A 27,908-nucleotide genomic window follows, 5' to 3' on the forward strand; every position below is an offset into this window, starting at 1 on the left:
GGTAAAAGAGGTCCATTATTATTATTTTTTTTAGTTATATTTTTGTATTGACAGTATACTATTAAATATCAGAAATATTGGATGCTCTGTTTCAAATACAGTCCAGATTGCCGAGCAACGAATTATCTCATGCTTCTTGTCCAAAAACCATATCTAACTGGTTTTTAAAACGGTATCATTTTAATTTCCATTTCCCAGCATTATTTTGAACTGTCCCGAAATCGCTTTCCTTTTTTTAAATGAGACTACAGCCCCATTCTATCCTTTTTCTATGGGGATATTCAAAGTGCGTGTCCTCCATGCAGACAAGGAGAAAGACCTCCTCAGTACCTTTATGGACAATACATCAACATAATGCGGTCATTGTTGCAATGTCAGGAATGCTATTATTACCTCTTATGTAATCCTCGCAATTGACAAAAATATTCCGTCAATGAAGGGAGGGTCGGGTTTTTTTCTTCAATTCATTAATTGATGCTGCAGGTGCAAGCTATTGAACACAGAATCGAATAGCCAAGCTTCCCTATTCATTGGTGCCCTGTTACAGAATTCGGAGCATATCCTAAATTGAATAGATCCCTGTTCTGTTCATTATGCTATGTCAGGGCAGTGGCCTATTGTCATATCACTTGAAGTTTAAGTCAGCAGATTGCAAAATAAATGAAAATAACATAAAACCTCAATATTATATCAGAAATATCAGTAACTGAAAGAAAACATTTACGGGCAATTTTGACAACATCGGACTGCAAAAATATGAATAATTATGCATCCCGAAATCGTTAAATCAGTAAATCAACATATTAAAGTCGTTAACATGCAGAAAGTGCTATAAGACCAAGAAGTGAACCAGTTAGTAGCAGTGAGGCAAAGTGGTCTTGTGGATAAGACTGATCGCTTCACAACGCAATGTATGTATGTACTCGGGTTCGACTCCCAGCTTCTCCTTTATACCTCATGTTATTTTTTTTTTTTTTCTTTACCCCATGATATTGACGTGTCCATCTCCTTTTTTTTAAAGGGGACACCCCCCCCCCACCTCCTCAACAAAGGAGAAAATAACATTTGATACTCTTTCTTTAACAAGCGACTCTCTGAATTAGTTAGAATACGTCTTTTGCTACATCTACAACAATAAGTATCAATATGAAAAAATACATGAAGATGACCAGTGTGACACATTAGTCTAGTGGATAGGCAAACGCCTGGCAACTGGAAGGTATCGGGTTCGACTCCCAGCTAGTGCTTTTTTTTAAAAAAAATTATAAATCTTTGAAAAAGAAAAACTGATGTTAGAACCCATTTTCATCTCACTCAAAGTTTGGTGTGATAAAATAATTATTGTTGGTGTTGTTGATGTATGGGGAAAGGGTTCCAAATCACAATATGTCAATGGATTCCTCAAAAAAAACTTGAAAAAGGGCCTATGGTGAGGGGGAGCAGCTGAGTGTAGGAAAAAACTGTAATGGAGCCCCTTGGGGGGGGTCTTTTTTTTGGGGGGGGGGGGTCTTTTTGGGGGGGGTTAATTTTTTTTTTTTTTTTTTTTTTGGGGGGGGTCTTTTTTTAGCTGGCGGTCGTCAGCTAGCTGGCGGCCGTCGTCAGCTAGCTGGCGGCCGTCGTCAGCTAGCTGGCGGCCGTCGTCAGCTAGCTGGCGGCCGTCGTCAGCTAGCTGGCGGCCGTCAGCTAGCTGGCGGTCGTCAGCGTAGCCGGTGGCCGGTAGCGTTAGCCCCAAAGCCATGTCCAATTTTTAAACTACATTCAAGAGTCCCTTATTGCCAGGTTAAACAACTTTTTTACATTTTCAGTACTACTTACATCCATTTATTCAATTTGTACACTCCCATGCTATCCTTTTCCAGTCTGTAAACAACTTTACAACATGAATTCAATGATGGGCAAGGTTTTACTCCTCATAAAAAAGCGCCTAAACTTCGCGAGGTGAAACAAAGGGTCTTTCAATTCAAGTCTATTCAAGCCCAATATGGGCTAACAACTCGCCTGCATACCCGAGCAGAATCATTTTGTGCTCGACAAAGACACACAGCCTTGGGTAAAAGAGGTCCATTATTATTATTTTTTTTAGTTATATTTTTGTATTGACAGTATACTATTAAATATCAGAAATATTGGATGCTCTGTTTCAAATACAGTCCAGATTGCCGAGCAACGAATTATCTCATGCTTCTTGTCCAAAAACCATATCTAACTGGTTTTTAAAACGGTATCATTTTAATTTCCATTTCCCAGCATTATTTTGAACTGTCCCGAAATCGCTTTCCTTTTTTTAAATGAGACTACAGCCCCATTCTATCCTTTTTCTATGGGGATATTCAAAGTGCGTGTCCTCCATGCAGACAAGGAGAAAGACCTCCTCAGTACCTTTATGGACAATACATCAACATAATGCGGTCATTGTTGCAATGTCAGGAATGCTATTATTACCTCTTATGTAATCCTCGCAATTGACAAAAATATTCCGTCAATGAAGGGAGGGTCGGGTTTTTTTTCTTCAATTCATTAATTGATGCTGCAGGTGCAAGCTATTGAACACAGAATCGAATAGCCAAGCTTCCCTATTCATTGGTGCCCTGTTACAGAATTCGGAGCATATCCTAAATTGAATAGATCCCTGTTCTGTTCATTATGCTATGTCAGGGCAGTGGCCTATTGTCATATCACTTGAAGTTTAAGTCAGCAGATTGCAAAATAAATGAAAATAACATAAAACCTCAATATTATATCAGAAATATCAGTAACTGAAAGAAAACATTTACGGGCAATTTGACAACATCGGACTGCAAAAATATGAATAATTATGCATCCCGAAATCGTTAAATCAGTAAATCAACATATTAAAGTCGTTAACATGCAGAAAGTGCTATAAGACCAAGAAGTGAACCAGTTAGTAGCAGTGAGGCAAAGTGGTCTTGTGGATAAGACTGATCGCTTCACAACGCAATGTATGTATGTACTCGGGTTCGACTCCCAGCTTCTCCTTTATACCTCATGTTATTTTTTTTTTTTCTTTACCCCATGATATTGACGTGTCCATCTCCTTTTTTTAAAGGGGACACCCCCCCCCCCACCTCCTCAACAAAGGAGAAAATAACATTTGATACTCTTTCTTTAACAAGCGACTCTCTGAATTAGTTAGAATACGTCTTTTGCTACATCTACAACAATAAGTATCAATATGAAAAAATACATGAAGATGACCAGTGTGACACATTAGTCTAGTGGATAGGCAAACGCCTGGCAACTGGAAGGTATCGGGTTCGACTCCCAGCTAGTGCTTTTTTTAAAAAAAATTATAAATCTTTGAAAAGAAAAACTGATGTTAGAACCCATTTTCATCTCACTCAAAGTTTGGTGTGATAAAATAATTATTGTTGGTGTTGTTGATGTATGGGGAAGGGTTCCAAATCACAATATGTCAATGGATTCCTCAAAAAAAACTTGAAAAAGGGCCTATGGTGAGGGGGAGCAGCTGAGTGTAGGAAAAAACTGTAATGGAGCCCCTTTGGGGGGGGTCTTTTTTTTTGGGGGGGGGTCTTTTTGGGGGGTTAATTTTTTTTTTTTTTTTTTTTTGGGGGGGGGTCTTTTTTTAGCTGGCGGTCGTCAGCTAGCTGGCGGTCGTCAGCTAGCTGGCGGTCGTCAGCTAGCCGGTGGCCGGTAGCGTTAGCCCCAAAGCCATGTCCAATTTTTAAACTACATTCAAGAGTCCCTTATTGCCAGGTTAAACAACTTTTTTACATTTTCAGTACTACTTACATCCATTTATTCAATTTGTACACTCCCATGCTATCCTTTTCCAGTCTGTAAACAACTTTACAACATGAATTCAATGATGGGCAAGGTTTTACTCCTCATAAAAAAGCGCCTAAACTTCGCGAGGTGAAACAAAGGGTCTTTCAATTCAAGTCTATTCAAGCCCAATATGGGCTAACAACTCGCCTGCATACCCGAGCAGAATCATTTTGTGCTCGACAAAGACACACAGCCTTGGGTAAAAGAGGTCCATTATTATTATTTTTTTTAGTTATATTTTTGTATTGACAGTATACTATTAAATATCAGAAATATTGGATGCTCTGTTTCAAATACAGTCCAGATTGCCGAGCAACGAATTATCTCATGCTTCTTGTCCAAAAACCATATCTAACTGGTTTTTAAAACGGTATCATTTTAATTTCCATTTCCCAGCATTATTTTGAACTGTCCCGAAATCGCTTTCCTTTTTTTAAATGAGACTACAGCCCCATTCTATCCTTTTTCTATGGGGATATTCAAAGTGCGTGTCCTCCATGCAGACAAGGAGAAAGACCTCCTCAGTACCTTTATGGACAATACATCAACATAATGCGGTCATTGTTGCAATGTCAGGAATGCTATTATTACCTCTTATGTAATCCTCGCAATTGACAAAAATATTCCGTCAATGAAGGGAGGGTCGGGTTTTTTTCTTCAATTCATTAATTGATGCTGCAGGTGCAAGCTATTGAACACAGAATCGAATAGCCAAGCTTCCCTATTCATTGGTGCCCTGTTACAGAATTCGGAGCATATCCTAAATTGAATAGATCCCTGTTCTGTTCATTATGCTATGTCAGGGCAGTGGCCTATTGTCATATCACTTGAAGTTTAAGTCAGCAGATTGCAAAATAAATGAAAATAACATAAAACCTCAATATTATATCAGAAATATCAGTAACTGAAAGAAAACATTTACGGGCAATTTTGACAACATCGGACTGCAAAAATATGAATAATTATGCATCCCGAAATCGTTAAATCAGTAAATCAACATATTAAAGTCGTTAACATGCAGAAAGTGCTATAAGACCAAGAAGTGAACCAGTTAGTAGCAGTGAGGCAAAGTGGTCTTGTGGATAAGACTGATCGCTTCACAACGCAATGTATGTATGTACTCGGGTTCGACTCCCAGCTTCTCCTTTATACCTCATGTTATTTTTTTTTTTTTCTTTACCCCATGATATTGACGTGTCCATCTCCTTTTTTTTAAAGGGGACACCCCCCCCCCCCACCTCCTCAACAAAGGAGAAAATAACATTTGATACTCTTTCTTTAACAAGCGACTCTCTGAATTAGTTAGAATACGTCTTTTGCTACATCTACAACAATAAGTATCAATATGAAAAAATACATGAAGATGACCAGTGTGACACATTAGTCTAGTGGATAGGCAAACGCCTGGCAACTGGAAGGTATCGGGTTCGACTCCCAGCTAGTGCTTTTTTTTAAAAAAATTATAAATCTTTGAAAAAGAAAAACTGATGTTAGAACCCATTTTCATCTCACTCAAAGTTTGGTGTGATAAAATAATTATTGTTGGTGTTGTTGATGTATGGGGAAGGGTTCCAAATCACAATATGTCAATGGATTCCTCAAAAAAAACTTGAAAAAGGGCCTATGGTGAGGGGGAGCAGCTGAGTGTAGGAAAAAACTGTAATGGAGCCCCTTTGGGGGGGGTCTTTTTTTTTGGGGGGGGGGGTTTTTTGGGGGGTTAATTTTTTTTTTTTTTTTTTTTGGGGGGGGGTCTTTTTTAGCTGGCGGTCGTCAGCTAGCTGGCGGCCGTCGTCAGCTAGCTGGCGGCCGTCGTCAGCTAGCTGGCGGCCGTCGTCAGCTAGCTGGCGGCCGTCGTCAGCTAGCTGGCGGCCGTCGTCAGCTAGCTGGCGGCCGTCAGCTAGCTGGCGGTCGTCAGCGTAGCCGGTGGCCGGTAGCGTTAGCCCCAAAGCCATGTCCAATTTTTAAACTACATTCAAGAGTCCCTTATTGCCAGGTTAAACAACTTTTTTACATTTTCAGTACTACTTACATCCATTTATTCAATTTGTACACTCCCATGCTATCCTTTTCCAGTCTGTAAACAACTTTACAACATGAATTCAATGATGGGCAAGGTTTTACTCCTCATAAAAAAGCGCCTAAACTTCGCGAGGTGAAACAAAGGGTCTTTCAATTCAAGTCTATTCAAGCCCAATATGGGCTAACAACTCGCCTGCATACCCGAGCAGAATCATTTTGTGCTCGACAAAGACACACAGCCTTGGGTAAAAGAGGTCCATTATTATTATTTTTTTTAGTTATATTTTTGTATTGACAGTATACTATTAAATATCAGAAATATTGGATGCTCTGTTTCAAATACAGTCCAGATTGCCGAGCAACGAATTATCTCATGCTTCTTGTCCAAAAACCATATCTAACTGGTTTTTAAAACGGTATCATTTTAATTTCCATTTCCCAGCATTATTTTGAACTGTCTTGAACTGAACTTGTTTTCCTTTCTTATATTTCGATACCATTACGTCATCTTTCATACGCCTTCCCGGCATGCACCTCGAGCATTGTATACGTTTCTGTAGATTAATGTAATGCGCATAGATAGCAACGTACCATACTTGGAACACAAGACACCTCCAATCTCTAGTGTAGTTGACGCAAATTAGGCTCCGTCTCATTTCATCTCTCTCGGAGCTTCTGATACCGATCATGTCGAATTATGATGTTTGGTTATTTTGGCACATCTGCTCCTACTTCTATAATATCAAGTTTTCGTTATATACTAGGCTTATGTTTAGGAATATCACTAGACGTGAAAAACTAAATGAGAGAGAGAGAGAGAGAGAGAGAGAGGGGAGGGGGCGAGTTAGAGCGCGAGAGAATTATCACAATCTTTATTCCTAGATCGTGTAAGGGATTTCCTGACTACTTGCATATTTTGTAATGTTACTAATTTTTACATAAAGTTTTCATAATCTTTACTCTTTACCAATATATCAGATATAATGTATTATAAAGTACCGAAATGTCACGTCATACTGGCCAAGTTATCAAGGTTGCTGGTTCCAAACAATCTTGTTCTAAACAATCGTGTGATGATCACACAAGCCCCATACCTAGTATGTTTCATTTTGAAGAACTTCAGTTAGTGTTCTCGCTCATTAATTATTAACTCCATAATATCTCCTAGCATGATTTCATTTAAAATTGCCTAGCACCCCCTCCATTGAGCCTTAGAGATATTAGCTCCATCTATCTCCTAGCATGATTTCATTTAAACTTGCACTAACTACATCCAGCCTAGCACCCTCTCCATCTAGCCTAGCACCCCCTCCATTGAGCCTTAGAAATATTAACTCCATTTCCTAGCTAGTTTGCCATTATTGCTAGTTTTCAAAACTAATTTATTTATAATACACCTACGTGTTACTTTCAAGTTGCCTTTGATACCAGGTAAGGAAGTAATATTCGATAATGTCAAAGTCTTCTGCAATATTTTATCGTAAGTATTGAGATAAGACTGAGTATATGCAGTGCGTCCCATAAAAAAAGAAACTGAGAATTATCAATGTTTTATCATAACTTAATCACAATTATAAATAAAGAAAATGCAATAATTTTTCAATAATTCATTGCATTTCACCCCGGTCCCCAACAGGAAAAATTCCTCTGTAGGGCTCTGCATTATGGTTCATGGAATGCCCACATAGAGGATTCTTTTATGTTGGGGGTCGGGGCGAAATGCAATGAATTATTGATAATTAAATGCCTGAAACCCCTTAGCTTACTGGGAATCGCCCTTGACCAGTGGCGGATCCAGGGGGAGCCCGGGGAAAAAAAATCATAGAATTAATGATAGATATGATTCTATTGATATATTATAGAGGTAGAAAATCTAATGATAAGCTTGCTCTAAATAATAAAATAACTGTTTTTCTTCTACAGCGAGAAAGACATGTACAAAGGTCATTGGTGTATAAACCATTGAAAAGACTGGAGCGACCATGTAAAACACACCGTTACATCAATCTCCAGAAATATTGGCATGTATAGAATAAAATGTTTTGTTTCTGATAGAATATTAGTTATGCTATATAATAGTCTAATCTTACCACATACATCCTATTGTAATATTTTGTGGGCAAAATCCAAGTGTGTGACTAATAATATTCTTTTGCTGCAAAAGAAATCAGTACGCTATTTTGTACCTGAGTTGGTTATCGTGACCATGCTACCCCACCATTTGTTAAACTGAAATGCTTAAAGGTTGATGATATTTACTTCCTCCAAATTCCCATATTCATGTCCCGGGGGTCTCAGTCATGTAGAAATACTGTAAGCATGCATGACCACAGGTCTTCCAGACACCCCGAAACGAGGCTCTTTAAAGGTATAGACCAGTTTTGGAAACGCCCCCCTCTCAAAAAATGAAATGGAAGCTCTTACTACCAATCATTGTGAAAGAATATGTTTTTACTAATACGTGGTCATACAAATGTTGCCAAGAAACCGCCTACTAATTGATATATTTGGTAAATTATTTTATCTATTTAGACCTGATAGATATAACACACGTGTCGCGCACGTGTACGTAGTCCCATTAACATCTTTTTGTGTACAGTGCTTATAACATTACCAAGACTGGGCCAATATTTCTTATCATTTGATGATTCCTGAACCTTGGAGGACACACCAATACTTAGCCTATATGTTTGAAGATCAACCTTTTCTGATCGGAAGCTCTTACTACCAATCATTGTGAAAGAATATGTTTTTACTAATACGTGGTCATGCAAATGTTGCCAAGAAACTGCCTACTAATTGATATATTTGGTAAATTGTTTTATCTATTTAGACCTGATAGATATAACACACGTGTCGCGCACGTGTACGTAGTCCCATTAACATCTTTTTGTGTACAGTGCTTATAACATTACCAAGACTGGGCCAATATTTCTTATCATTTGATGATTCCTGAACCTTGGAGGACACACCAATACTTAGCCTATATGTTTGAAGATCAACCTTTTCTGATCGATTCCACCACGCCTCTTTCATAATGCAATCGCATGACCATAACTGGTCTTTATCTTTAAGTGATTCGCACGCTTCGCTTACTCACCACCGCCCCCAAAATAAGAATCTAGCTACGTGCCTTCAGTTAAATATATAGCTCAAGCCCGTACAAGCTTTTAAGGAGGAGGGGGGGGGGGAGGGGTTCTTATAGGGTTGCCACTTTTGAGCCAGAGGTGAGAGTGAGTCATTGCGAGGGGTGTAATGAGCACTTAATTTCTTTTTTCGTGAGAAAAAGTTTATCCGCGAATTAGCCGGCGAAAAGGCGGGGTGGGGGGTGGGGGAGGTGAGCACTAATTTGTACGGGTGTAGCTACGATGTTGACTAAGTTAACGAAATAAATCTTAATATATTTATGTTGTCGAGGAAAATGACCATGTGCCCATATCGCAAGTAGGCCTACTATACAGTGCGTCCCAGAAAAAACGAAACCGAGAATTAATCACAATTATAATTAATAAATGACACATATTTGTAAAGCATAGATCCTCCTCTTTCATTTGATGTAACTCATATGATGCATATTTCACGCGCGAGTGATTAAAAACAAATTGAAGAGAGGGTACCAAAAAGTCATTTTTGCGGGCGTTATCTGAGTTTCAAAGAGAAAATCACATTTCTAGAAAGTTTATTTTCTGCCCTTTCATACGACACCTCAATCAGGAATAACAAAGTTCTGTTTGTTTAAATTAATGCTTGCATTTCCATAATTTGATGAAACGAATTGGTTTTTACTGGTTACCTGCCATAGCAACGAGCAGACTTGACAAAAGACTTAACTACGTTTCGTTGACAATCAGCCATGCACAAAGAGGACGAAAGAGCCCCCAGAAGCTTAGGGGTTTTGGGCCTTAAATTTCCATCAGATTAGCATCCAGTGAACCATCCAGTGGCCTTAGGGCCCTAGATGGGGTCCAGGGGGCAAAGCCACCGGATGTTCAGGGGTCTTGTTATGCCGACATGTTTTGATCGAGTTATGAAATAAAATTATTTGAATTTAATTGAATTGAATGACAATACGCATTCGAAGACTCGAATCATATCACATCCCCAAAACGACCAAACATAACATTAGTGTCGATTTGATATTCGCAGAGAAATTTATTTTTAATTTTTAAAGATAACCAGATAGAATGATTAAAAAAAAATTATTGGCTGCCATCAAAGCTGAATCACGAGACATTCTCGCACTTCCCATCCTCGATATTACACACACTGAGCTTAAATATGCTAAATATTACTTTGATATGTATACAAAAATCATACTTACCGTGCGCGTCTCAAATGTCTGACGGACAATCTGTGCGGAAGAAGTCTCGCACCAATAGTCCGCCTGCCGCACCGAATGTCCGTACTCTAGTCCACACGTATACATAGTCAATACAAGTACACTGTTGGTCATAATGGTGGAATATTTATTTTTACCCCAGTTTAGGGAAGGATTTTTAAAAATTATTTATTTCTAATAGATCTAAATAATGGCATACATTCTCAGATTTTATTGAATATTAAATTGCGAGTGTTTGTTTTGCGTGACTGCTATATCATATGTGTGCTACTATGCTAATCAGCTAGGGAACCTACGTCCTTAAATCATAATTGACAGTAATGAGGATTAATGCCTCACAAAAGGGCACTAATATAGCTGATCAGCACGATTTTTATCCTGGGGCCTCACAGTAACGAGGCTATTGCTTAGCCCCTGAATCATGACTGTACGCAGTGTTTGCTAGGGTACGCGGCCCCTTTCACAAATCCCCCAAAACGAAGAAAATGCAATAAATTGTCAAAAATTCATTGCATTTTCCCCCGGCCCCCTACAGGAAAAATTCCTCTGTGTGGCCATGCCTTGAACCATAATGCATGGCCCTGGGGAAAAAAAGAGGAAGAAGAAAGGTAAGGGAGATCAGTTGCAATTTTTCCCGATTTGTACCCCTCCCCCCCCCCCCCCCCCCCCCCCCCCACCCTCTCAGCAAAGAGAGAGAGAGAGAGAGAGAGAGAAAGGGAAAGAGGAGAGAAAGGGACAGAAAACAAAGAGGAAGAAAAGAAAAGGGGGAAAAGAATTAGGGAAGATCTGTTGCGATTTTCATTGGTTCTTCTATCATCATTGCACAACTATCATTGTACAAATGTATTTATATATTCATTTATTTATTCCTGTTTGATAACAAAAATATGAATATAAACTCATAACAGCAACAAAATTAAATGCAGAAGGAAACTATCTTGCTGGCAGCAAGAAGCGCAAAAATGATCATGCGAAGGCTAAATTGTTATGCGCAAATGGTCATTTTCGTCGACGACATAAATATACAAATTATTTCGTCAACTTAGTTAGCATCATAGCTATATATTTAAACGCAGGTGCGTGGCTAGGATCTTATTTTAGGGAGGGGCGGTATTGAGCAAGCGAATCACTTAAAGAGCGCGCGTGGGGGAGGGGATGGGTGGTGAAAGGCCTCCCGCGCGAAACGCGGTAACTAAGACGTTTCATTAAATTATTATGAAAAGAAGACGATTTGTTGTACCGTTCTCGACTCTTAATCCTTGTCTGAATTCAGTTTCCCCATCCCACGCGCAGCGCGGAAGCTTAGACGTTTCATTAAGTTATTATAGAAAGAAGACGATTTGTTGTGTACCGTTCACTACTCTTAACCCTAATTGTCTGAATTCAGTTTCTCCCCCTCTCGTGCGAAGTGCGGGAGCTTCAACGTTTCATTAAATTATTAGAAAAAGAAGACGATTCATTGTACCGACTCTAAATCATGGTCTGAATTTTCAAAAATGTTTCTTTGTCCGATAAAAAGTCACAGTTCGAAGGGGAAAAATTGCTGGCCGACCGACATAACAAAAATCCCACCGACTTCAACCCCGCACCCCCCTCACTTTAGCGACGCCCCTGAATGTAGAGTGGCCTGAGCGGGTAGGCACAGGGCGTGGTTCTAAACCTACAGAGACACTTCGATGAAGACATCCTTATTTCATGATTGCGTGTGTTGAACTGCCCTGGACTTTACAACTTGAAACCTCCAGGGTTTATTTTGCATAGTATTTATCAAATATCATAGGTAGCAAATAAAGGATGACTAAAAGAGAAATGAAAACAAACAGATAGGAGAGGATGATCGAGCATAATGATGTGCACCAATCTATAATGATAATGATAACCCAGCCCGGCCAAAATATAGGGGGGGGGGGGCTCAATGATATCCGAGCCTCTCACAAAATATCGGGGGGCTCCGTGATGTTATCCGAGCCCCACACAAATATCGGGGGGCTCCGTGATGTTATCCGAGCCCCACAAAAAACAATTCGGTAATATCTGAGCCCCACCAACATATGGGGGAGGGGGGGTGGGCTCAAAGATATCTGAGCCCCACCAAAATATGGGGGGGGGGGCGCTCAATGATATCAGAGTCCCGCCAAAATATTTGGGGGTTTCAATGATATCTGAGATCCACCAAATATATTTTTTGGGGTCAATGATATGCGAGATCGGATGTCTGAGCCCCCCCCCCCTCCTCCCCAAATAAATATTTATAAAATGTTTATATTTGAATGGTAAGCCTGTAGATTATAGGTATACATGAGTTTCATGCCTAGAATATAATGATTGGGGAGGAGGGGGGGGGGGGTTAATGATATCCGAGCCCCGCAATAAGTATCGGGGGCGGCTCAATGATATCTGAGCACCACTTAAATATTGGGGGCTCAATGGTATCTTAGCCCCTAAGGACTCAATGATATCTAAGCCCCACCGAAAAATTGGGGCGGCTTAATTATATCTATAAGCCCCGCAAAAAAATTTGCGGGGCTCAATGATATCTGAGCCCCCCCCCCCCGGTTCCTAAGCCTTTGTACACTGTAAAAACCAGGGTGTAGAAATTCTTACACCAGTACGGTATTGAATTTGTTTGACACCATTAGTGTTGATTATAGTCTCAGTGGTGTTATTTTTTAACACCGGTCAGATTTAAGCATGCATTAATAATTACTGGGTGTTAAATAACATGGTGTAGTTTTATGCTCGGTGTTGAAAGTATCATCACGTGATTTCCTTTAAGGCGGTTGATTGGTCGAATAAGTTTTCACAAAGTGTACGCGCGATTAATGATTACTTTACACGTGTTCTCAGAAAAATATATTTTTCATGATTTGTTAAGCAAATTATGACAATGCACATCAATTTTGGGATTTGTATTTTCCTTTGGCAATTATTGACCAATAGATTATTTGTCCGATCTTGTTACAATTACATTAACGTTTTAGCAATAGATATATTGATTATATTATGATTACTAACCAAGAAACGACATGCATGTTTATTATATATTCGTGTATCAGCCTGTATCACTTAAATGTTTATCTTAAATATACTTCAAATGATCTATGTGATGAAGTTAATGCAATGGAGATTAGAATATACCTATCGGTGGACAGTTTCCAAGATCGATTGTGAATTATCAGTTTACCACTGGTTCTTCTACCCTAGTCGATAATGGTATAGATAATAGGAAATATGGAATGTGGGACCATTAGAAACCCTTAAAAAAAACCAAAAATGGAATTTAATTTGTTATGATTCCAGATATTGGTGTTAATCTACACCAGTAGGAGTTGTCAAATATTAACACCAAAAATGGATTTGAAATTATCTAATTCCAGAAAATGGTCTTAAGTAACACCAGAGGAGTTGTCCGATATAGATACCAAGAAAGTGTTAAATTGAACACCCTTGGTGTTAATTTTAACACTCTGGTTTTTGCAGTGTACAGGTCAATGAAGTCTACTTTTTGAAACTTAAAGACCGTCACCACTACTGGGCCAGAAGATATTAGACCACACAGAGAGCCATCGAGGTCACTGTGACAGGTGGCTATCTCATTTAACATAAGAAAAAGAGGATGATGGGGGACCAACAGGCACCGATTGGGGAAGTTTTCTATATAGAGGGAGCAAGTAGCTACAAGTATGGCAGTGTGCCTTTAAAGGGATTGGGTAACTTTGTCTCAGGTTCTGAAACAAAATCCTGGAATGATAGAAAACGACCCAAATATCGGATTATGGCTAGCTGCCCCAGGGCCTTGTCCTATATACGGATCAGGGAAACAATACTTGTCAGGTCCTGTGGAACGGCGGGCTTGGGGGCTCAAGCCCCCCCCCCCCCCCACACTTTTGAAAAAGTATATTAAAGATAATTAAATAGAAAGAAATAGAAAAGAAAGTATGCTCATGTGACCGTAATTAAATGCCCATACCCCTGAGCTTCCGGGGGCTCTGCCCCCTGGAGGCATGAAACTCATGTATACCTATAATCTACAGGCTTACCATTCAAATATAAACATTTTATAAATATTTATTTGGGGAGGAGGGGGGGGGGGGGGGCTCAGACATCAGATCTCGCATATCATTGACCCCCAAAAATATATTTGGTGGATCTCGGATATCATTGAAACCCCCAAATATTTTGGCGGGACTCTAATATCATTGAGCGCCCCCCCCCCATATTTTGGTGGGGCTCAGATATCTTTGAGCCCCCCCCCCCCCCCCCATATGTTGGTGGGGCTCAGATATCACCGAATTGTTTTTTGTGGGGCTCGGATAACATCACGGAGCCCCCCGATATTTTGTGAGGGGCTCGGGCTCTCCGCGATCTTGGGGGGTAGTGAGCACCTTTTTTGTTTGGCCCTCGAAATGTTAACAATTTGCACCAACCCCCCCCCCCCCCACCCCCCCCCCCCCCCCCCCCATCCCCTATACTAGATCCGCCACTGCCTGCAGTTTCATCCCTAGCTAGCTGGTTAAGCTGAATATGGGTTATCCAGTCGTTTCATTCATTAAGTATAATTATACTGTTTGTTTTGACTATGTATGTACGTGTGGACTAGAGTACGGACATTCGGTGCGGCACCGCAGGCGGACTATTGGTGCGAGACCTCTTCAGACATTTGAGGCGCGCACGGAATGTCCGACACGGACATTCTGCGCGGATAAAATCCGCACCGATCGTCCGCTCTCGATCGATCTCTAATAGTCGGACGATCGGTGCGGGTTACATTCTACGCGGTCACACGTACCGGCAATTAATGCAGCTAGCTGATCTGAAGGCGGAAGGTGGTCATCGTCCGTCATGCCATGGTGATCCTGATAATGCGAATAGCAGTCCTTTGAGAGTTTGAAAGACATAGTCATATCTGCTTTGTTTCACTTTTAAAAAATCGGGTAAGTACGTCAAACGGTCGTCCTCTTTTAGCCACAATAATTTCGAAATTGATTTTAGGATCAAATCACACTTAATTTCTCTGTCAATGTCACGAACATAAATTCATTAGACTATGTCCAAACTTGCAACTCGTAATCCCATATGCTACTATTCGTGTGACTAGGCCTAGATCTATCATGTCTAGACCTATGTGTATTGTTGTGTGTGTGTGGTTTATTGGTAGGGAGGCCAATGCCCAAATCTAACTTTTTAATTACGAATTTGTTTAAAATAAAACAAAGATTAAAAGAAAGCATTTTCTTTCACTAAGACAACTCGCCCATCTGCCGACTCCAGAATTTCCATAAAATGGGAGATATCCAGCTCTTTTCTATGCCTTTCCTTCTAGAGTCTACACCTGGCCGTTGACTAGACCTAGTCTACTTCAGACTAGAGCCTTGAAACAATCAATTTCATGGTCCCAAAAATTACGTTGAGAATTAGACAGGCCCGAGGGAATAGGCGTGTCATCATGGTCATTGCCCGGACAACAAGTTCAAAACTTCGCGCGAAAGTACATTCATCATCACCGGCTAGCCTTGAATTAGTCGCACACACCGACACAGTACTGCAGGCCAGTTACGGTAATTGCATGCAAGCCGCGATCGAGCCATGCTAGCCATGGCATGGAGGGTCAAAACATAATAGAGAGAAAGCTCGAAAGCCACTCATTGTAAATTAAGAAAGTGATTGAAATAAATAAATAGGCCTAGATCTACCTTAGTTTTGAGATGTATTCCAATTACTATTTCCTCATGAGTAAAGATCAATCTGACACTGCATTATCAACGATCGATAAATCCAACTTGCAGCGAACACAATACGGAATCAAACATAGTCAATAGGACTGCACGCATTGATAGACGTGTACTGACGGAGATATTTCTCTCCCTCTCTCTCTCACTAACCATATCATACACTAAAACACACACGTTCAAATCATGGCATTCATTACACTTCTCAATTGGAGTATAGATCTAGACTGCTCACGTAGACTTTTTTTTTTTACTGAAATGTCTTTTTTTACACTTCTCATACATTACTGCACGACACTGGTGTCTAGTGCTGAGAATAAGATACTATGTGTGAGACTTTTTCATTGGCGCTCTGTTGGGTTTTAGGGTTCCCGAACCGCGCGCTGGCAGCAAATAACGGATTCCGCGTAATAAAGTAACCCCAGTTCACCGTCCATTTTTATGGGTTGTCCATCTTCCCGAGGATTTATGGCTCATAACATGAAAGTCGCTGTACAAAGTCAATCTGAAATACATCTAGAAAATCATTGCAGAATTCGTCATTCGGTTTCAAGCCAACGTGCGGATCGGAAATATAAAACGTCTGTGAAAATGCAGACAATTCTTATTTTTGCGGACACGTCTGTCTGCGTTTACGAAGACGATCCTCGTTATGCAGACGATCCTTATTCCCGGACTATCCCTCCTACTGATTTAAGACCGAAAATTTCTGTCTCTTTCGTTCGTTAGCCTTTTATTTGGGTAGGGTCAGCTGACTCTCTTTTAATAGAGACAGAAGCCGACCATAGAGTCTGCTGTGCAAACTGTAGTGGCTCGATTGAGTCACCAAACTAGCCACCAAACTTTAGACTAAATTGTAATATTAACGGATACATATCCGATGCATTTATTCTCGAAAATTAGGCCTAGGCTAATATACATCGCTTCCACTTACCAGATTGACTGTATGATGTGTTTAAGGGTCTCTTTTCCAGATTTCCTTTGTCGATTTTGAACTCCGTGTTGAAATTCTTGCAGCTGTATTTTAAATTGTCACTGTGAACAGATGACGTCATCTTCCTTGATGCGCAGTAATAGTTTCAAATACAATCTTACCAAATGGCAAACCCAGTGTACATTTACATTTTTGTTAATGACGTGTCTCCTGCCTTGTCTTTTCATTTCACAGGTTGCCATAGTACAGAGCGTGTTTGATTATCACCATGGGTGGAATCTTGAATAATCGCTTTGGAGGCTTTATCTTCATGACCCTCCTGTGGTTTACGGCTTTCTTTGGTTCCATGTTGATGATGGGACCTTTAATACCTCTCATGTTCATCAGGCCTCTTGCATTCAGGTACATCAATGATAATCTCATGGCCTTGTGGTTAACATTACCTGTGGTAAGTGCGCTCATTAACTGGGCAAGTCCTTCATCACTATCTTCCATACATTACCGATTTACATCCAAAACCTGCACGGTCACAGTAAATACAATTCATGCCTCTAAAGCATAAAAAATGTCCACACATTGAGAAAAACACTTTTTTGGGTAATAGAAATAGGAAACTTCCCTTCTCACTCTAATAGTACCTTTGTAACAGTATTAGTTAATGATCACATAACAAAACAAAAAAATTTGCTACAGTACTTAGAAATATGTATGTTTTAAAGTAGTTGTATATTTTTTTATTTTTGAGAATGGTGGGTTATGTTTGTAAGATATCAATTCTAGGAATCAAGGTTGTTGTTGCCATTATTTTTTCTTAGTGATGAGGGTATATAATATTTATTTGATTGTCACTTATGAGCTGTAAACCAATTTACTAAAATTTTAGATTGCAAGTTGCTACTACCGTATGTCTGTATACAAACTTAAGTACTTATTTCTTGGGGGAGAGGGAAAGAGAGAGAGAGAAAAAAAATTAGTGCAGAGTCATAGTATTCATTAATCTGTTATCTACCGGTACATGTATACCTATTAGGTATAAGAAAAATTGAAATACCTCCAGTGCCTGTATATCATAAAACTGAAAGATGTCTCCAGTATTTTGTAACAAATTCTAACTTCTGGCAAATATGTACCGGTATGTATACATGTATTCACACTCAGAACTTTTTTTGTTTTTGTTTCATGCTCATGACTTTATGGAAAACTACAGCTACTGTTAGGTGAGTTTTCTTTGAATGATCTTTTATTTTATCTTTTGAATGTAGACATGACTTACGGAATGAGTGGAATATAGGCTCAGTACATTTTCTCCTAAATAAAGACCTAGATCCAGTCAGGAAAAGGATCAATTTGTGTAATTATTACATCCATTCATGTAGTTTCCACAGATCAAGTATATTATATGTGTGATGAGAAGAAATATAGTTCCAATTATATCATGTAATCTGTAATAATTTGAAGAAGATTCAATGTCACTTCACTACTATTCATGTGCACTGCATCCTTTGAATATCCCAGATACAAATAGACTGTATGCTGATAAAGCAGCAGATTTTGTTAACGAATGAGGCTAATACTGCTTTCAAACTGGCTTCTATCGGAGTCACACCGATGAAAATACTGATTGAATTTTCCTTATGTATTAAAAACAAAGGTGAAACCGCCGTTTTCTCCCTGTTGCTTTCATACTGCCGGTGAAATTTACTCGCTGTGGCGAGCCCGTGCCGGTAGTGAAGAATTATTGCGTAATTATTAAGCCCGCGCTTCATCTAGCTGGCATGTAGCATGTTCACCCATAAGTCAACAAACACAGCTAGTTACGATAAAGCGCGCATACACTGCGACCTTTGACCATTTTAATCACTGTTTTAATCGCCTTTTTCTCCCGAACGCTTTCATACTGGCCGTTTCATCGGTGTCACACCGATAGAATGAGATTTCCTCCTGCTCTTGAGCAGGAGAATTTAATCGCCTATTTCTCTTCTTTTCATCAGCTATTTAATTGCCTTTTTCTCCTCTGTTGCTTTCATACTGGCTGTTTCATCAGATGCATCTAACAGGCCAGTTAGAAAAAGGTATAATACTGATGCATACCGGTACACAATTCAGGCACAGTAGTTAGGCAGAGCGTAGTCCTTTACAGTTAAAGGAGATTTGATTATAATTCCTTCACTGAGTACACAAATTATGTACGAAGATGATTCATTAGTCCTGTGCAAAATCAAGACAAGATTTTTTATGTTGTAGCCTGTTATGTCAGATAATTTTGAAATAATGTCAATTTCAAATATACTGTATTATGGCAGGACTGCAACAAATTCTTGCTTACTTCTTACTCGCTGATTATGATTCTAACACACACAATGCAGTGTAAACTGATGTATTTCTTTCTTCTTTGTCTTTTGTCTAACTGGACAAATAATTTTTGAAATTTGCCATGTCAGTGGTTTTGCCAACAAATATTTGAACAGTTTTACTTTTATATTTGATAGAATCTGTTATTTTCAATAAAAATGGAGAGCATAATTTTGACCTTTTTCTCCTCAGAAATATTTTTGGAGTGAAATGCAGAGTGAGTGGTGACAAACTGAATAAGTCTGAGACGAGCGTCATCATCATGAATCATCGGACGAGACTGGATTGGATGTTCTTCTGGATTCCTCTCTTCTCTCTCAGCTCTGTACGATCAGAGAAAATCATCCTCAAGAATGAACTCAAATTTGTACCTGGACCAGGTATGGTAGTAACCCCACAAATGTTTGGGCAATATTCACTTTGGATGTATTTCCTCAAAATATAAATGTGATATTGACCACCCAATAAAGTGAAATCAATATGGGATAAGATGCACCATTGTAAATTCGGGCCATAGAGTAAAGATTAAGGCTGCTGTTGTGGGTTTTATGCAAGGTTTTACATTACATAGGGGTTTTGTTAGGTTTAGGGTCCAGAATTGAATTTTGGTTGTAGGTTATTGACCGTGTTGTATCGTGGGGATCCGACATTTGTACAAATTGACTATTCATAATCGGATTTCAAACATCGGGGCTGGAGATGAATTGAATATCTTTTAATGAGTCAAATAGAGCAAAGTCTTGTATTTGCTGGTTTGGGTACTTCGCAAGTTCAGTAAATTGGCAAAAGGTAACAAAAACACATGATTTTCCTCTGAAACTGATACTCTTCTTGGATTAGGGTTGATGTGCAGCTTTTCGTCAAATTGTTTCTTTGCATTCAGGCTGGGCGATGCAGATAGCTTCTTATGTCTTCTTGAGGAGACGCTGGGAACAAGACAAGGCCTGGATGACTATGATGTTAGACTACTTCTGTGATATACAATACAATGTTCAGTACCTCATCTTCCCAGAAGGTTGGTTGATATTTATTCTCCTATATTTTATTTCCACTGCCTCAAATTCTGGAAGAGTTAATAACAAAAAATGTCCATGTTTACTGTATAACCAGAAAAATCTAAATAATCTTAGTTATTGTTGGCTGTTTTTGCTTGAAGACAACTTGTGAGTACAAAACACATGAGAAATCCCCAAAGTTTTTTGTATTTAAAAGTTTCTTTTTTCCCAATATGTAAAGAATAATCATGGTTTTACATGAAGCTCATCCAGCTGCTATCATTGTACCCACTAGGTACATCCAAACCCATTCAATACACCTAGGTAGAGAGAGACAACTGTAGATAAAATGCATTATCTTGTGACTTGGATGCTTGGTATGATACAATTCTTTAATCTTTTAACTTCTCTATAGCTCAGCTAAAGCCAGAATAATAATACTTAATTATACAAGGTGTGATTAAGTATATTTGAATGTAATTAATAGTCATAATTATATACCTCACTTAAGAAATCCAGCCATTTGATTGGTCGAAATTGCATTCATAAACTTCAACTATTCCTGTGAAATTCCCGGTAAAATTCCAAACCCATGTAATAGTTCTAAAAAATAGTTCTAAAATCCCAGTAACCATGGTTACCGGGAAAATATTTCAGTCTTGGTGAAATACCCATAGGTTGACATGTTGAAAAATGGTCTGAGCGATCGAGGATACCGTACGTGTGCGATGAATTAGTCGGTAATTTCAATACAATTGAATCTCGATCGATCTTACCGACAATTTTATCTTGCATTGTTGACATGAAGACGAAAATAAACTTCCAAAAACAACATCTGCTGATTGATCTTGATCTAAGTTCGTGCCAATGCATTGCAAAAGTAAAAGAAGGGCCCGTTTAATGGAGCTGCCGCGAAGTTTCCAGCACGCGAAGCCGTTTTCAATCCATTTTAATCTATACGTTATAGAAAACTGCTAGTATTGGTGTCAGTGCGCGATGGCCGAGTGGTCTAAGGCGGTGACTTTAGTCACATCATCTTTGGTGCGCAAGAGATCGAATCCCATCTTCGACAAAAGTTTTTTATTTTTTATTTTTTATTTTTTAGTCTACTCTCAAAGATACACTCTTAAAAAACAACCGTGCAGATAAACTAGATAAAGGCCAAGGTGGTGTCATGAGTTGACTCTTTTTTTTTTGGCATATAAAAGTATTAATGACTGCTTTAATATTCGAGAAATAGTTGTTTTTATACGCTCTCGGGAAGGTACAATTGGGCTATTGCCCTCGGCACGCCTCGGGCAATAGCACAATTCTAACCTTCCCTTGAGCGTATAAAAACAACTATTTCTCTCAAAGCAGTCATTAATACTATATTATGATTCAACTTCTTAAACTTTTGATCAAAATTGAAAGTCTATGCATCACTATTTACCAGAGTTCTAAGGTACCCATTAGAAAGCTAATATTAGTAGACTTCAAAGTAATCTATTGATTCCAATAAAATTGATCGAGTCATATTTACATGTAGGTGAATATTTTCCCCAGTTTGATTTGTTTTTTCATTAAAAAGTTTGCCCTTGCATTGTAATTGACTGTAGACTCCTTCTAGATCTACCAGTCATGTTGGCAACTAAGATTATTCATGGAATACATATTTTAATTCAATCTTACAGGAACTGACTACACTGATCACAGTAAGGATAAGAGTGACTCCTATGCAACTAAAAATAATCTACCAAAGTATGAATATGTTCTTCATCCCCGAACAACAGGCTTCAAACACATCATGGATCATCTTAGGAAACGTGAGTATTAACTTCCTCCCCCAAAAAATAGTAATAATAATTGCAAAGTTAAAGGTTATACAAAGTTTTGGTATGGGGTCATGAATTTGGTTCAAATGAACATATTAGACGCATATGAGATCCTACAATATTTAGTGATTGCTGTCGCGGTTGAAATCAAGTCTAAAGTTATGAAATTGTAAATAGTTAACTCTTCATGTTGTATAGCTCCCTGTCAAGGTCAAGATATTAATTAAGCTATAAAACAATGTTTCCTGACTAAAATCGACCGATAAGCTATTCCGTTTGGAAATTATATATCACAACTACATATTCTGAGATTTTCCTGGTCGCAGCTACCATTGTTCGGTCGAAGGTGCTATTTGAAATTTATCAAAATTTACCAGTGCTCCCGGTAAATTTTGATATTCAATTTTTCTCGAAAGCAGAAGTGTTTGAGGAGCTAAATTTTCTAGTACTTATAACACATCCACAGGGGCATCCAAATATATCAAAATTGTAAAGAATCACTATCCACTCAATTTTCAAAATTTCCCAAAACTTTGTATTACCTTTAAATAAAAGTGAAAAAAAATTATAAAGAAGAATCGATGCAATATTACAGGTCTAGATTGATGAGTTACTTTATTTGTGACGTTGTAATCTTGATCATGCTTTAGCAGTTTGCAGTTAGCTTTACATATCTACTTTTTCCCCAAAAATGTTCTGCCTTGATGAAAATGGCTTAATAACATATTGATACAGAGCCATCAATCAAGGAAATACTGGATTGTTTGTAATCCTTTCAAGTGCAGGAATATCAGTAACATGACATATCTGTCTGTTCTAGTTACTGGTATTTGTACCAGATTCCAATCTAATTTGTTTGATGTACGTTTATATAAAGGACTAATAATTTCATCCAAGATACAACAATACTATGTAGAGTTTGCTGAAATTAGAATGGTCCATAAACTTATCATTGTGCATCAGATGAACAGTCCAAATTTGACCATATTTTATGAAATGAGATGTATCATGTTACATAGGAAGATTACTTAATTTTATTTAATTCTTGTGCCAACATTGGAATTTTCAGTATAAGTTTTTTTTCCCCCTTTCTTTAGTTAAAATATTTTTGAGTAGATGTATTGTCTAGTAGGGCATCTTTAAGGGTGTATAAGTTGTTTCCTCAGTCCTCATAAGTACTACTCATAAGTCTTTTCATGCTCTAGACACTTTTCTCTTTTGACAGGTCAAGCCGTGGATGCCATCTACGATGTGACCGTGGCCTATCCTGACAGGATACCAGTAGGTGGAGAGCTAGATATCTTCAAGGCCAAGCTACCCAACGAGGTCCATTACCATGTGAAGCGCTATGACATCAGCTCCTTACCACAAGATACAGACTATGAAGAATGGTGTGTGGAGAGATGGAAAGAGAAGGAGGTAGAACTCAGGGGGTACTACACAGGAGACAAAAAGTTTGTCTCCGGGAACTCGACAGGGGACGGGTTGGATGGTAAGATTGTTCCCGGGATGTACAGGACTCTCTTTGTTGCTTTGATCTATTGGGTCTTATTCATACTGTTCATGGTTTGTTTGTTGGTTTACACGTCCATTGCTTGGTGGCATATGCTTGCCGTTGGGTTATTCTTCACTGGTACTTCAGTGTTTTATGGAGGTGTGGAGAAACTGGCCATTGATGCATATTACTGGCATGTGGGATGGATGCAGCCAGCAGATAAGTCTTCATAGTAAACTGTATGGAGGGTGTGGGTACAGATTATTCACGTTTACATCCAGAGAGAAACATTGACAGCACAAAGTCTGGAAGGTGGTTGCACAAAAGGTTATATCTTTCTGATAATTAGGGAAATATATTACAAGGAATACACCACTTGGTGGACAAAGTGGAGGTGTAATGGGAATTGTTTATTGTTACTTATCAATTTATACAGTTATTAAAACTAATATTGATGTATTGATTCATATACTGTCATCTACATGTTTGTTTTCACATCATGTTCCACAATGTGCTGGTGTTCACAAAGAGCAAAAATTATTTCATAATGAAATAAGATCATGTAGTTTAATAGCAGAATGCTGTGTCAGATAGAAACCTTGGACCTGTAATAAACACCCGCATCTGGTCTAATGGTGTTAACAATTAACTTTCAATTATCCGAGATCTGGCCAATTGAGGCAGGCATGCTCTCAACATTGTTATTTGGACACTGATGAATGCCTATTCTGATTCATAAGATTATTAAGATTATAGATAGGGGAAAGACGAATGGTGATTGGCCAGATGTGTCCCTGTGTTAAAAAGATTTGGTCTTTCATGCACCTTTATTTTACAAAGCTACTGACTAAAGCATTGTTTCTTGAAACATGTAAAGATTACCTTGATTCATTGATTGAGAGCTTTAAATACGGGTTATTTATAACTTAAAACATGTATTATGTTGCAGATGCTGAGTATATTCAGTATTGTGCCTTTGTTTTGGGTACATTTTATTATTTTACCCTTTAAAATGTTGGTTGATTTTATGATTAGTAATTATCATATTTCTGCTGCATGGTTTGCATGAAATTTGAATTGTTAATTTTTTCTTTTATACAAGGTCACAACCAAAGATATACATCTCATTAAGAAAACTTCATTTAACCTCCAGTTATATTTTTTACAATTTTTAGTATTTTTTATAATTTTCGCGTCTTTAATCAGTTTTAGCATTATGTTTGGTGTTTGTATGTACAGTGCATTGTGAATAGTTAAATGTAACTAATAGTGGTAGTGATATGGTTTGATGTACCTGTAACGGAATGTGATAATGATTTGGTAAACTGGTTGATTACTCCTGAGAGTGTGATATATATGCATCCTCTTTAACAAAATAACACATTAAGACTTTTACATCTTTCGCAGAGTCAGAAGTTTGGATTTAGTGATATGCAAAATGATTTTCATGTACAAAGTATGATTTCAAGATTACGCACTAGTAAGCAAAAATTGATCCCCTGTTCCTTACCAAAGAAAATAAAAGGACAACATTGAATGTCCTGCCAGAATCATTAATTGCTGGTTTGATAAAACAACTGTATCATGTAATCATTAATGTGACAACCTACTGAAATAATTTACAAAGCAGTAGTTGCAGAACACCTGTTCAGTACTATAAATCAAACTCTCATCTGTGAAGGTTGTCTTTTATTGTGAAGATATATTAATGAAATAAATCTGATTTGTTGGTTCAGGTTGATGTATTGAAGTAAATATGTACTATTATTTGCAGCTAGAGGTGTCAAATTAAAACAAAGAAGACTATTGATAGTGAAATAACAATTAATGATGTGTATGTACATGTGTTAGATATTTTAACAGATGCTCTTCATGTGTTTCCATTTCAGACAGTAATGTTTTGGTGTAATGCATATCAACGTTAATGTAGAAGGGCTCTTGAAAACGAAGTGATTTTAATACCCTACTTCAGATATAAAGAACTTGTTTACTTTGTATTTCAAAACTAATGAAACTGTTAGTGTTCTGTGCACAACTCAAGGTGTATTGTTCATGTTGTTGCATTTCTATTTCATGCTCATTTTGATGCAAGTTTGTTGTGGGTTGTTTTCCTAATGATTTGTTCTAATTGTTTAAGGTTTGCTTGTAGATATCCAATCTCAAAGAGAGGGTTCTGTAGCCTTTAACAATAGGGACTTTTTGATTTGCACGATGAAAACGTGGACTGCAACGTGTGACATCCTTTTAAGGCACTCCCAGTGCCTTAAAAGGACGTCACACGTGACTGCCAGTGCCTTAAAAGGAAGTCACACATCCACATCCACGCAAATGGAAAAGTCCCTATTGTAACTGTTAAGACGTGTAGAAGGTAATCAATAACATCAGTGCTCTTTACGACTTCAGGAGCTAACAAGCACATGCATTTAACCAAAGAAGCCAAGAGCCATAACAACTCAAATGTACATTTATTTGTAGAAACATATGGTAGTTCTTTTGGAGATGCCAGTGGTAATGGAAGTTATAAACTGTAGAAGATAAAAAGCATTTATCTACATATAGAAACATAGGTCTTGTGTAGATGGAATTGACCATGCATAGAAGCATATATAGGTGAGTATTTACATGTAGAAATGTAATTCTTACTAGAGATGTGATTCGTTTTGGTGCTATGAATAGCCATTGACTATGCCAATTTCTTTCATGAAGCATTGCTTATCTCAGCTATACATCATTTTCCTCTTCCAGAACCAGGAACAGATTTACGCTGAAATCTTTTTATGTAAGAAAAGAATATGGTGTTTGTTGAATAGGGATGATGCAATTTGAACCAATATGCCAGATTGTAGCAGCAAGGATGTGCAATAAACTTACAAATTAGCAGAGGAATCGGTAGTTGCATTCTTAATTGCAGGCATAGTCCATGTCCTTGTATGACATACAGTATTATAGTGAGTTTTTTCTTGATCTTTGGTTGAGAAATTTTCACAAACTTATGCCAAATGTTTGATTTTGGGGGGTCATTTTGAACCACATTTAAAATACAAAGCTTTTCATTTCGTCATCAATTGCAAATGATTTAATCTTTAGGTCTGGAAATTCTCTTAAAATTGGGTGATATAAGGTTTTTATGTATCGATTTGAGACTTTGATAGCAATCTCTTAGGTTCTATTCTATTTGTGTATAAGCTGATGTTTTTGTGTACAGATGTTTTTGTGAATAACTGGGACACAGATTTTCAGGAGTTATTTTGTTCATGATGATTAACATGAGCTAGTTATGTAACATCCAGATGATCCAGTCATACGCCATGCATGATCTCCATTGTGCACATTTGCTTTCAGAAACATATTTCTTCCATAAAAACTGGTTTCAAATTTAAGCTCTAGTCGCCAGCAATGAGGATGATATCTAATATTATGAGTAAATCTTCTTTAAAGGTTTAATCTTCTGATAATCTCAAAAACTTTGATTCATAATGCATGTCAGCATTCAGCATTTCATTGTTACTACACTTTCTTGGTATTCATGAAGTTTTATGGTTACCTATTTGTGACAGATTTAAGGTTCTTCCTGTTCTTTTTGACACTATAATGCCTCATTTTTAGATCTGGATGTATGGTGGGATATTACTGAAGTCTTGAAATGATAAAAAAATTAGGAAAACAAATTCAAAGAACTTTTTTTCTGTTGTATTAGCTAGTTGTTCATACTCACTATGAAGTTATCTTTCTTCCTTTCCTGAGATGTTTGATTGTTTGATATTTGTGTTATGAATATCACATTAAAATATATTTATATGGATTATTTGACTTCATGCATAATTCTCTCATTTCACTGTGTGACTACAGTTGTGTATCAAGTTTGTTTATAGGGATTTTCAGATATTTCCAACCTATTAGCAATCTACCATGAATTAAAACACATCTTTTTACATGTATAAAAATAAATACGTGTAAAACATATGAATCAGGATCCTTTATACCATCATATTTACAAGAATGACAATTTAATCAGTTTCATTCTTTTGCTCATACAATGAATCTGCAATGGCTACTACTTTGCATTGGTGCACTGGATTATACAAATATGGCTCACACAATGGTAACAAAATTGAATGGGTCTGCAAGACACGTCCAATTTGTCAAAGCAGAATTGTGTTGTGAGAGATGTTCCTCTTAGTTCAGGGACTTGTGTGTGTTCTTGCTCAGTGCCCAAATGATTTAAAACCAAATTTTGGTTTATAGCCCGAGTCCGTCATTACCTTAAAATCTGAAATTGCAAATATATAATACTGTATTGGCAAAAAATGTCTGCCTGTGCCAAGGCAGACCACATAGGCCTATAGCTCAGTTGAACATTTGCCCATAATAAAGTTAATAACTCAATCAATGTTTACGATCTGTGGTTTTCTGGACAGTTTTCT

The 27,908-nt window shown here is 38.0% G+C and overlaps 1 protein-coding gene across 1 annotated transcript; it reads left to right on the plus strand.

The window, feature by feature from the left end:
• Nucleotides 1–14,987: 14,987 nt before the first annotated feature.
• On the plus strand, nt 14,988–27,294 carry LOC100893263 (lysocardiolipin acyltransferase 1). The gene is made up of 7 exons (XM_030999203.1): nt 14,988–15,099; nt 17,063–17,276; nt 18,036–18,040; nt 19,373–19,560; nt 20,064–20,195; nt 21,849–21,980; nt 23,215–27,294. The coding sequence occupies exons 2-7, from the start codon at nt 17,097–17,099 to the stop codon at nt 23,715–23,717; spliced, it is 1,140 nt and encodes a 379-aa protein (XP_030855063.1). The 5' UTR covers nt 14,988–15,099; nt 17,063–17,096; the 3' UTR covers nt 23,718–27,294.
• The last annotated feature ends 614 nt before the right edge of the window (nt 27,295–27,908 follow it).

This window comes from Strongylocentrotus purpuratus, unplaced genomic scaffold (genome assembly GCF_000002235.5).
Source record: "Strongylocentrotus purpuratus isolate Spur 01 unplaced genomic scaffold, Spur_5.0 spur5_scaffold_5, whole genome shotgun sequence".
NCBI classification, from domain to species: Eukaryota; Metazoa; Echinodermata; class Echinoidea; order Camarodonta; family Strongylocentrotidae; genus Strongylocentrotus; species Strongylocentrotus purpuratus.